An 11,688-nucleotide genomic window follows, 5' to 3' on the forward strand; every position below is an offset into this window, starting at 1 on the left:
TTGGCCTTCACAGAGGCTAGAGTTTAACAGGAGCCAGAGCTCACGAGATCCACATCCTCTCCTCGCGGTGAGAGCCCTCGGGTGGCCGAGCGGACGCCCCGCCCGGAGCCGCCGGGCCAGACGGAAACGCGAGGCCCGTGGTGTCGGCACCCAGGCGACTGTATCTGAGGGCGTCTTGGGAGAGGCAGCTGAGTCAGAGCAAGATCTTCAGACTCGTGGGGTCCACCAGGAAGAACGTGCCCGGGAAGCAAGCTGCCCGCTGCCCCCTCACTCGAGCCCGGGCCTGCGTCCAGAACGACACAGAGCAAGCCCGTTTCTCTCTCCCCGTGCAGGGAGCTGCGACTCTGGCCTCCAGTCCTTGGGTTCGCCCACCCCACCGCAGACCCTCTCCGCCCGTCCACGTGGCCCCAGATCATGGTGCTGAGGCACAGGCACCATGTTCCAGATGCCATCTGGCCTACACACTCATTACACTGCTTCTCAGTGCCCGGCGGGGCTGGCACAGAGCACTGGGTGGACGGCCAAGGACGTCTGCAAGCACAGGCAGTGTGCTCTCTGTCACAGCAGCGGCCACCCCGCGGGTCCACGGATCAGGGAGCCCGTGAGCCTCCGCGGCTGTGACACGGCCAGATGCGTGTTCCCTGTCAGGAGGGAAACCTAGTAATCAGACTCTCTAAGCTCTGTCATTGGTAGAGGCCGGGAGCTGGGCTTTCAGGTGGGCACAGAGGCGGCGGGACACAAACCCAGCTCGTGCTCCCCCCGCCCCTCCCCGAAGGCCACGGCCTACCGGCTAAAGGCCCAGGGCTTGTGGTCCGACCGATGCACTTTTGGACGTGTGAATTTGTGTATTCTTTAAAAAGCCTTACAGAGTCTATACAAAGCAAGTTACTTTTCATTTTCCAAATTTTACAAAGAATGCTTCTTAAAGCTGGAGCCGTTGCAGAAAACCCGGGGCCTACGTCGACCTGGGGGCCTGAGTGTAGGTGTGCATGGGGCCAGTTCTGGGTGCCCTCAGGTGCGGACTCCCCAGGAGGGGCGGTCACACACACCTGTGCTGGCTGACGTCACCCCTACATCACCTCCCGCTCCGGCCATGCAACAAAGGGTTCTAGGGGCGTGTGGGCTCGTACACATGGCTCAGTGTTACCGCCGATCAAACCAGGGGAAGTCGTTGTCCTCAGAAATGTGCATGGCCTCTAAAATCCACTTCCTGAAGCCCTAATCCCCAACATGATGGGATGAGAAGGGGGCCTTTGGGAGTGATCGGGGCTTGATGAGGTCACAGTGGTTGGGCCATGATGGGGTCAGTGCTCTTGTAAGAAGAGACACCCCATCTTTCTTCTTGCCACATGAGGACATGCGAGAATGTTGCTGTCTGCCAGCCAGACCCGACCCTGCCCGCGCCCTGACCTCAGAAGTCCAGCCTCCAGGATTTGGAGAAATCAGCGTCTTGTTCAAGCCGCCTGGTCCGTGGATTTTGTCCTGGAATGGCCCAGGTGCGGCCAGGAGTGCAGATGATCCTTGTGTCGTGAGAAGAAAATGTGCCTGTCAGTGCGGTGTGACGCCCAGTGGGTCTCGTCCAGAGAATAGTCCCCCCCAGGGTGGTCCCTCCCCAGGGCAGTGCCCTCCAGAAGTTGGTCCCTTCTGAGGGTTGAGGGTTCTCCCTTCCAAGGGTGATCCCTTCTGGGGGTTGGCCCCTTCCGAGGATGGTCCCCAGACCGACTGCCCTGTCGTTGGCACTGACAGCTCGTCACTGAGGCGCGACGCAGCTGTCCATCAGTGTGGCAGTGTCCCTCCCATGTGGGGACGGCGGCGGCCAGGGGCCCCCATGCCAGTGAGCTCAGAATCACAGGAAAGGAGTGGGCGTCAAATTGGCCTGGGTCAGAAGAGCCGCCGCTGGGAGAACCCGTCACGTGGCCTCCCCCGGGCCGGCCCTCCTGCCCCATCTCCGTGTCTCCCACTGAAAGGCTGCGTCCACGTCGTGTGATTGCTGGGTCTGCCAGCTCGTCGGTCCCAGGGACGTGCAGAGGCTTGCTGCGTGAAGGCGTGTTGTTGTCTATTGGATGAAGACAGGCAGACCTTCCCTCCTGTGACCCATTTGTGCCCGTCCAACCTCTCCACTCTCTCACACCACACCTGACTGTCCAGTCGCATTTAGACTTGGGTCTTCAGGGCCATGAACCAGCTTCCTTTTGAATCCTGTTTCGTCCATCTCCCTCCGTGCGAAGTTATCTGCTGCCCGGCCGTCCCTCCCTGTTGTGCACGGCCATCCGACCTTCATCACGTGAGGCTGGCGTCTCCACTGGATGAGGACATCCGGTCCCCATTATGTGAGGGACTCCAGAGAGAAGGCCCACAGGTGGACAGGGTCCGTTTCCCTCCCCACCCTGGCCCGTGGCGGGAACGGTTCCTGGGACACTGGTGAGGCAGGCCACGTCGGTCGGCCACCATTGGCCCTCCCAGGGCCGCCTGGAGTCCCAGTGGGTGCTGGCCCACAGCCCCTCTCAGGACCTCTGAACTGGTTCCTGAATGGTTACAGCCGAGTTTGAGTAATGATGCATGTGGACCACCCCCGGCAGGAGGGCCCAGGGGCCCTGCCTCCGCGTACAGACAGGTGACCGTCTGGTCAAGGAGAGCAAAAGCTGGAGCCGGGTGGGGGCGTCCCGCTTGCCTTTTCTTTTTTTCTTCTTTTTGTTTCCTTTTCTAAAATTATTATTTAGATGAAATTCACATAACAGAAAATTAACCATTTTGAAGTGTTCAACTCTGTGGCATTTAGTGCAGTCATGATGTGCAACCACCATCCATCTAGTTCCAGAACATTCTCACCCCCCCAGAAGGAAACTCCGTGCCCACAAATTCCATCTCTCCCTGCAGATTCTTTCACAAGCCCATGGCACTTACAAGATTTCCACAGCTGAGCCACATTGTCTGTGGTTATAAGTCTGTCCAAGGTCTGGGCACGGCTCCCCCTCCCAGCACTGCTTGGGGGGGGGGGGTGGGTACCTGGTGGGGAGCCCTGTGCGCACACAGCAGGGTTGGGGTTTGAAAGGGTCATCAGGGCCTGGCGGGAGGTCCGCCACCCTAAACAGACGCAGCAGAAAGGAATGAGGAGTTAGGTCGTCCAGCCTGAGAGTGGGGAGAACGGGGATTCCGGGGGAGGAAGGGGCCACAGCGCCACGGAAATGAGTTTGACAAATGTGACGTCAGACTCCCGTGTGAGCAAAAGAACACAAAGTTACCTCGTAAGTGACAGAACAAGACACTGGCGTCACGATATGTGTCATCACAGCACACGCGGTCCAGTGAGAAGGAATACCGCCAACACCAGCGACCGCGGGATGTGGGGCAACCTCGGTGTCCACGGACGCTGCAGATGTGGCCTTGGCTGGGGGCAGTGAACCCCAGGACGGGAGCCGCACCCCTGCCTGGGTGCCACCCTCCCGAGCGCACACGGGTGCGGAAGACGTCGTCACTCGAGCCGTGGTCTCCAGAATCAGGGAAGAGCGAAAAACCGTTAAACGAGTTAACCAGACCCCTACATACAGGGTGGGATAAGTCCTCTACAGACAACATTACAGGAAAGCGAGGTCGCTAGGAAACATACCCCTTGTGAAGTTGGTGGTGTTGATGGAAGCTGTCCTAGTTCGTGGACAGGTGCACCTGGGTGGGGGTCGCACGGAGCCCGGCTCGGGGAGATGCCCTCGACCTGGGACAGTTCAGCATCAGAGTGGGCGAGTGAGGCTCGCACTGTGTCTAAAATCTTACTTATTTATGCTTCCTTTTATACTCTCTCATCTATACTTCTTTTCAAAAGGGCGAAAACGGCAGAGCACCTCAACCACTAGATCTGGGGGGTGGGTCAGAGATTTCTGTCGTGTTCTCTTCTGTATGTTTAAAATGTAACCTTGTTTTAACTGGGGTCCCCCCCGTGACGTTTAGGTGCCAACTTTAGGAACACTGCAGTCCCAGCGTGGGCCTCACACACGGCCCGGTCTGCTCGACCCCAAGAAGCTGCGTCCGTGAGCTTTGACGGGGTCGAGAGAAGCGCCTCCGCGCCCGCTCTGAAGCTTTGGGACAGCTTAGACAAACGGTCCTCGGACCGTGCTGTCCCTCAGGCAGATGCCTGGGCCCAGCGGGGATCTGGAGAGGGCTCCAAACTGCTGCCCGACCCAGACTCGGGGCCTGGAGTTCTCGTGGGGTCGGGGACCCGGCCGTGGCTGTCCTTGGTGCCAGGTGGCCGCCTGGGACAGGCTCCCGCGGTGACACCGGAACATTCTGTCTCTCCAGGAGCCGGGATGGTGGTAGACTGGGAGCAGGAGACTGGCCTCCTCATGAGCTCGGGGGACGTGCGGATCGTCCGAATCTGGGACACGGACCGCGAGATGAAAGTACAGGTGACCCCAGCCCCCCGCCCCGCCCCCCCCAGACAGGCCCCTCCTCACAGAGAGGCAGGAACAGGGGTCCCAGCGGGGAGGGAGTGCGGCCCGCCTCCAAGCCTTCAGGGGCTAATTGCCTCTTGATGCACGTCCACTGTGACACCCCGACCCTGCCTGGCAGCATGATTAAGCCTCTGCTGGTCCTAATTACTTCCAAATATTATTTTATCCATGCAAATTAGGGAATATCAGAAAGCAGCAGGGGGAAAGCATTTTAAATTGGAACGATGAATCATTCCACTGTGTGCTTCTTAAGGCATCTTTTATTTCCCGTTTTAATCAACAGAGCGAGTAGTGAATTGGTTTTGACCGAGACATCCTGGCGGAGAGGCCAGGGGGCAAAGGGCCGCAAACAGCTCAGGGCCACTGATACTTTGGGCAGCGGTGCTGGCTGTGGCTTGAGGCCCAGAGCTCTGTCCTCCCGGCCTCCCCGGCCCGGCCCTGGGCCTCCCGCCAAGCCCTCGGAGGGCGGGCTAAGGACAGAGAGCCGCCGTGAGGCCCTGCCACATCATTGGTCCCTGCCAGGGGGCCCCCCGGTAGAGATGACCTCTGTCTGTCCGGTGCCCGGGTCCTGCGATGGCACAGTTGGCTTTTGTCACACTTACTTCCCGGGGCCCCTGTGGCCCTCCTGTTGCAGCGTGGACCCCCTCACCGCCCCCCCACCCATGCTCACAACCCTTACTCAGGAGTCTGTGCCCCCAGAACACGCCTTCAGCTCAGCCACCTGGGTGTGTCTCATCCGGTGTCTTGTTGCCTTGTAAGCGGATCAGATTCCAGTCCCGTACATGTTGGATTTCCTTCCCGTGTGCCCACTGGCAGCAGACCTCCAACAACGGGAGAGCACTTTCCCTCTTGTGCGGCCTTTTGTCTCCCTCTCTTTCCTGCCGAGCATTCGTCACCCCCTGGCCTTTTCTAGCATTTACAGCTGCCGGGAGGAGAGGCGAAGAGGCAGAGATCCCTGGGCCCTTTCCCGAACGAATTCGGAGGATCCTTTTCTACCAAAACGTGCTTCCGCTCTAGGAAAGAGGGAGACACTCGAAAGCTTGGCCCCGAGAGCCGTTCCCGGAGATGTGTGCGGCTGGGGACCGGCTCTCGGGTGGGTGTGGGCCTGACTCAGTCCGGGTCCCCCACCAGTCCCTCGGGCTCCGTGGGCCTTCGCTGGCTTCCCCGCTGGAGGAGGTGGCGGGGGTCCCTGACCCCGGGAGGACATGGCGTGCCGGGCTGCCGCAGGTGGGCTCACCGCAGGCCCTGTGCTTGGCTCCAGGACATCCCCACGGGCGCTGACAGCTGCGTGACAAGCCTGTCCTGTGACTCCCACCGCTCCCTCATCGTGGCTGGCCTCGGCGACGGCTCCATCCGCGTTTATGACCGGAGGATGGCACTCAGTGAATGGTAATCCGGCCCCCACCCCCCCTCACCAGCACCCCCAGACGTGGGCACACTGCTGCCGCCTTTCTGGGCCCGGAACGAGCCCCCCCCACCCCAAGCCCACAGGGCCACATTCGATGGCACACGGAGTAGGAAATCAGCGGGGAGTGGGCCTGGCAAGGCCCTGTCCTCCGTGAGCTCGGTCTTCCTCCTGCGTGAGGTGCGTGGCCAGGGAGACTGTCAGGGAACGTCCACAAGGGCACCGTGCAGCACTGAGCCACCTGCGTGGCCGTGACTGCCCCAGGGACCGCCACTCAGTCCCAGGCCGAGGGCCAGGTCGGGCCGGGCTGGTGGGCAGGAGCTGAGGTACAGGCGGCAGTCACTCGCCCGAGCCCCACGCTGGCAAACGGCAGCACAGTCTCCTGGGGACCCTGGCACGATGTGCTTATTCACACCCACCTTGCCCCCAGAACCTGGGCCGGCCTCCAGGGGTGACGGAGTGGCGGCAGGTGGGCAGGTGCGTGGCCCTGGGGCCAGGGGAGCCCCGTGAGACCAGCCACCAGGCGGGCCGTTTGCCGCAGAGGCGGGTACTGGGGCAAGCCGGGCCACGTCAGGTGGGGCCTCCCAGCACAGACCCAAGGCTCAGCGGCACCTCTGCAGAGGGTCCCCCGGAGAACGGGCACCACTGCAGGAAGCAGCCATCGTGGGGGGGGGGGGGGCGGCCGAAGTGACCACCCCGAACCCACTAACTGTGCGCTTTCGAAGGGGGCACGTGAGTCACACCTCCGTCAGGCCGTCGTGTTAAACAGCTACCGGGCAGGCACTAAACTGGCAAATTGGCCTCAAAAGAGCCGAGGGTCGTGGAGTGGCCCTGCCGCTGAGGCCGGTGACCCAGGGCCGTCCGTGCACCACACCTGTGACCTGGGGCTCGCTGTGAGCCCTGTGCGTCCTGCCCACCAGGGCTGTGTTTCGATAGCTTCTCAGTTGGGGTCCTCATTCCCGACCCCCAGAGTCTCGGGGCGGCCAGTGCTCAGCGTGGTGCCCTGTCCGGGGAGCTCCGGGGCAGCCGTGCCATGGTCCCCGGAGGGGAGGCCCCGACCGCGTCCCGACATCACGGTGAATGGTGGGTGGGGCGACTGACCGCGGCGCACGGCAGATCCTGACAGCCGTGAATAAACCCGCGGTTTCTCTCTGCTCAAAATGAAGTCGCGCCCTTGGCTTCTCAGCTCCCGCTCCTGTCCTGCAGTGGGCAGTGAACGGGCACCGCTGCCCCCCTCCCCACCCCTGCCGGCAGCCCCCTCCCCGGCCTAGGCGGCCCCCCGGGCTCTGACCCCATCGTCCTCCCTCCAGCCGCGTCATGACGTACCGGGAGCACACGGCCTGGGTGGTGAAGGCCTACCTCCAGAAGCACCCCGAGGGCCACATCATGAGCGTGAGGTAATGAGCAGGGAATATTTATGAGACATTCTGCTGTGAAAACATTATTTTCTCCTCCATTTAAAATATGTCCATGGTATTTAAACAGCCGGGAAAGGATGGCATGGCAGGGCAGTAATTAACCTCCACTCTGGGACTGGCCAGAAAGGTCAGGGGCAGCGGGAGGGCAGGGACACACGGGTCCCTCCCACTGGCAGCGGGAGGCTTGCTCGGTGGAGGCTTGCGGGGTGTGCGAGGGAGAGGGGCGGGCACCTGCCAGCCCTTGGCTGTGGGATATCCGCATCGAGTCATCGGCTACCCATAAATCCGTTTCTGCCGCCCGCTAAGTCCTGTACTGAGAGCAGCGAATATTTATTTGCCTGTTAAGGGACAACAAAATGTAATTTACTGCTACAAAGACACCATTTCTTCAAAGAGATGCTGTTTCCCTTGTTTGTAATATAAAAACAGAACATAGCTCTTAGAACGACGCCCACCAGAGACCAAGGGCAGGAAAGGTGGCCTCCAGGGGTGACGTGCGGCCTCCCGGCCTCCCCCCCTCCCCGTCCTGTAACCGCATCCCTGGCTGCACAGAATCTAATCTCCGGGACTAGAAATGAAACCAATAACTCACATCCTCCCCCGTGTCTTCACTTACTGCTACTTCCTGCCTTAGAGGCAGAGCCCTTTGTGGCCGCGGAGAGGAGTCGGGGGGGGGGGGGGGGGGGGGGGGGCGGGGCTTGGCGCCAGTCCTGGTCGTGAAGGCCAGTGGGGTGGGGTGGGCCTGTGCTCTGCCTCGGGGGCTGGCCCACCCCGGCCTCACTGGCAGTGACCCTTTCCCAACAGTGTCAACGGAGATGTGCGCTTCTTCGATCCTCGGATGCCTGAGTCTGTGAATGTCCTTCAGATCGTGAAGGGGCTCACGGCCCTCGACATCCACCCCCAGGCAAACCTTATCGCCTGGTAGGTGCCAAGCTAAGAGAAAATGAGGGCCCTTTCCTGCCCAGACCATCTCAGAGCACCCAAAGTCAGTCTTGGGCCTCCGTGTAAACAGCAGGCGCTATGCCCCCTCTTGCCTGGGAAGGAGAGCACGCCGGAGCCACATAATTGTGGGGCCCTTCGTGCCTGGGTGATGGCGGGCAGGTCAGCCCCCGTGTCTGGGACGGGGCTGATGTAGGAAGAGAGAGGGCCACCTCCCCTGTGGCCGCGTCTGCCTCCCCACCCGCACCGAGCCCCGCCTCTGCCTCGCCTCTGGGCCACCACCCTAGCCGGAAGGCTAACGCCAGACCTTCTTGTGTGCAGCGGCTCCATGAACCAGTTCACGGCCATCTACAGCGGGAACGGGGAGCTCATCAACAACATCAAATACTACGACGGGTTTATGGGCCAGCGCGTCGGGGCCATCAGCTGCCTGGCCTTCCACCCGCACTGGGTCTGTATCTGCACACAGGGCCGGGGGCGCCGTGGGAGGGGTCAGGGGGACGCAGGGACACAGGGCAATATGGAGGGTCCTGCAGGAATAGCAGGGGGGGCATGGGGACTGGAGGCTACACGGGAGGGACGGGGGAACTCGGGACAGGCAGGTGGGGCTACAGCCTGGCCCCGCCCCACAGTCAGCCCGCAGGGCGCCCCAGGCCTCCCCCTCCCCGTGTCTGAGAATGGCACGAAACCAGATCTTCTTGGGTCCTAGGGTCTCGGGGGGTCATGGCCCCCAAACTGCCTCCAGAAGCAGCACCGGGTTCCCCCATCAAGCAGGGAATCGTGGGCTACACGCACAGGAAACCGCCCTGCCCTTCCCATCATCACCTTTGGCCCCTGCACTGACACCAGCCCTGGAGAAACCTTGCAGTGAGGGGGGGCCGGGGCACCCTGCCCAGCCTGTGCTCCTCAGGGAGGAGCAGCCCAGATCGTTCCCCTAGTCTGTGGTTTCTGCCAACAGCCCTCATGAGGTGTGGGGCTCTGGTCCCCGGAACCATCCCCGCGGGGAGCCGTGGGGAGCCCGAGAGTCCCTGCTTCGGGTTGCGGGGCCCATGCCGAGAGCCGCGGTGGGGTGGGGATGAAGAAGGCCCATGGCGCCCGCCCGCTCGCTCACCTGCCCTGCTCTCCTCCACAGCCTCACCTGGCCGTGGGCAGCAACGACTACTACATCTCCGTGTACTCGGTGGAGAAGCGGGCCAGATAGCGGGCGCCCCTCCTGCCAGGCCTCCATGTACATAGTGGACCCGCCGCGCCACCCTCCACACTGGTCCTGACCTGCTGCCGAGGGCTCCAGGAGGCCCCTCGCTGTCTGTCTGTGCGTCTGTGGTCGCTGTCACGCCCAGGAGCCCAGGGAAGGGGGCTCTGGTAGAGTCCTGCCGTGTGACAGCCCGGGGACAGCCGCAAACGTCCCAGCACCCTTCCCGTCCTGTTTTGCTTCTGAGATTTTTAAAGGGGGAAACACACTCGGTCTACTTGGCGAGGGACCCGAGCACTGGCTCCACGAAAGCTCCGAGACAGAAGCCGTTCCCCAGGGCTCAGCCACCCTGGCGGACGGGCCAGCGCTGGGGCTCACGTAGGTCTCTGGGTTGCTGCCTGGCCGTGAGCCAGCCTGGGCCGCATTCCCCTGGCTGCAAGCTAGCTGGCCCGTTTTCTGCACACGCGCTCCTGGGGGGTTTCCAAGCGGGCTGGGAGAGGCGGGAGATTCAAGAGACGGAGCCCACATGCACAGAAGGAGACAGCCCAAGCCTCCTGCCAACCGCCAGTCCTTGCCCACGGGGGCCCTTCGTGGCCAGACCGTAGGAGGGCCGGCGCTGCCCCTCCCCCACACAGCCCACCTTCCCTGCACAAGCCCCAATCGCCGCAGACCCGCTAGCAGGAGGGGCCTGTGGCTTTCGACATGTGTGGCCAGTCCGTGGGGATTTGGCCACCACCCTTAGGCCGCAGGGCCTGCCTCTCTCAAGTGCTGCTGCTCCCCAGGCAGGGGCAGGGGCAGGGGCAGTGACAGCCGCTCAGGCCTGTGGCCTCCCCATACGGGTGTACATGCATGTGCAGGGCCCGTGGTCTCCACACTGGAACCAACACAGAGTATGCACTTGTGTGGCCCCGCGGCCTCCTCGCCCGGCGCAGCACGTGCCTGCCCGGGGGCGGAGGCAGCTGGGGCCCCGGTGCCTGTGGGTGAACGGTGGACCGCCTTTGCCGCCACTTGCTGGTGCGAGCGAAGTTCATGTCTTGCAGTGAGTAAAGCAGAAAAGTTGCTTGGTGATTGCGTTAGCACGTGGCAGGGCATCTGCGCATGTCCGCACACAGGTGTGCGCGTGTGTCTGCCCGTATCCGGGCACCACCTCGGAGCCACGGGGACGGTTTAGCCCCAAGAAGGACAACAGGGAACGTGCTAAGCGATTACAAACAGCGCTTGTAAAACAAAACCACAATGATGATATTCTGAAAAGCATTTTTTCCATTTTTCCTTGGGAATCAAGATTATTCAGATAGAGCAGTGAGCTGGCTTAACTAATTCTGCCAATAAGAGGCCATAACGGGAATGTGCGTCCCAGCGGTGACGGAAGTTTAGTGCCCTACCGAGGGGCGCCTTCCGGGGACGGCGCTGCCCGGGCTCTGCGGCCGCGGGATGCCGGTGTGCCCCGGGAGCCGGCTCCGGGACAGGGTCCGCGCCCGGCAGCTGACCCCCGGGTGGATGTGGTGCAGGGGACTGCACGCCGCCGGGCGGGGCCTCCTGTGCCCCCTCTCAGAACCGCCGCGCCGCGGCCCGCTGGGCCATCCCGGGTCTGAAGCGAAAATCCAATCATGGAGTTAACCGGGGCTCCACGGAGCACGCCCTGAAAGTTCGTTTATCTCTATTTATTTTACCAAATGAGAATTGCGGAGTGAAAGAGCAAACAACTGTTCATGACAATAAACAAGTGCAGAGGTGACTGCTGCGGCCTTGTGGCTTGTGGGGGGGGGGGGGGGGGGGCGGGGCTGGGGCCGGCCGTCTGGGGCCTGCGGGGGCGGGGTGGGCTGTCTCGGGAGGGGGCGGGGCCTGCGGGGTTGGGGCGGGCTGTCTCGGAAGGGGGCGGGGCCTGCGGCGGGCTGTCGGGGCGGGGGTGGGGTCTGCGCGGTGGGGCGGGGCCTCTCCCCCTTGGTTCGGCCCCGCCCGTGCCTCAGCGCCTCTCAGAGCGGCCCCGCGAGTGGGCTCCCGCCTGCGCGCGGGAAGAGCCACTCTGCTCGGAGGGGGACGAGCCCAGGCCCACAGGGGCCCCCGCTGCCCCTTCCTGCCGCCGTGGTTAAACGACACAACTCGCCGCCCTGCGGCCGGAGGCGGACACAGTTTGTCCTTCCCCGGGCCTGGGCCTGCGCGCCCCCCCCGCGATGGCACGGCCCACCACGTGGGGGCCTGGATCCTGGGGGCGGGTGTCCCTGAAGAAGCGAGTCAGCAGGGCCACAGAGCAAGTGGGAGCAAGTGGTTCCCGACACTCAATCTACCTCA

General features: G+C 62.6%; 1 protein-coding gene across 4 annotated transcripts in view; it reads left to right on the top strand.

The window, feature by feature from the left end:
* RPTOR (regulatory associated protein of MTOR complex 1) overlaps positions 1 to 11,134 on the top strand; it is a 335,760-nt gene extending 324,626 nt beyond the window's left edge. For all 4 annotated transcript variants that reach the window (XM_086685560.1, XM_086685561.1, XM_086685563.1 and 1 more), the window contains 6 exons: positions 4,291 to 4,397; positions 5,704 to 5,831; positions 7,158 to 7,244; positions 8,070 to 8,186; positions 8,526 to 8,655; positions 9,337 to 11,134. In XM_086685560.1, the coding sequence (XP_086541686.1) occupies positions 4,291 to 4,397; positions 5,704 to 5,831; positions 7,158 to 7,244; positions 8,070 to 8,186; positions 8,526 to 8,655; positions 9,337 to 9,405 (638 nt within the window). In that variant the 3' untranslated portion in view covers positions 9,406 to 11,134. The remainder of the gene's footprint in view (positions 1 to 4,290; positions 4,398 to 5,703; positions 5,832 to 7,157; positions 7,245 to 8,069; positions 8,187 to 8,525; positions 8,656 to 9,336) is intronic.
* The last annotated feature ends 554 nt before the right edge of the window (positions 11,135 to 11,688 follow it).

Source organism: Puma concolor, chromosome E1 (assembly GCF_028749965.1).
Source record: "Puma concolor isolate L17-30 chromosome E1, mPumCon1.1.hap2, whole genome shotgun sequence".
Lineage (NCBI taxonomy): Eukaryota > Metazoa > Chordata > Mammalia > Carnivora > Felidae > Puma > Puma concolor.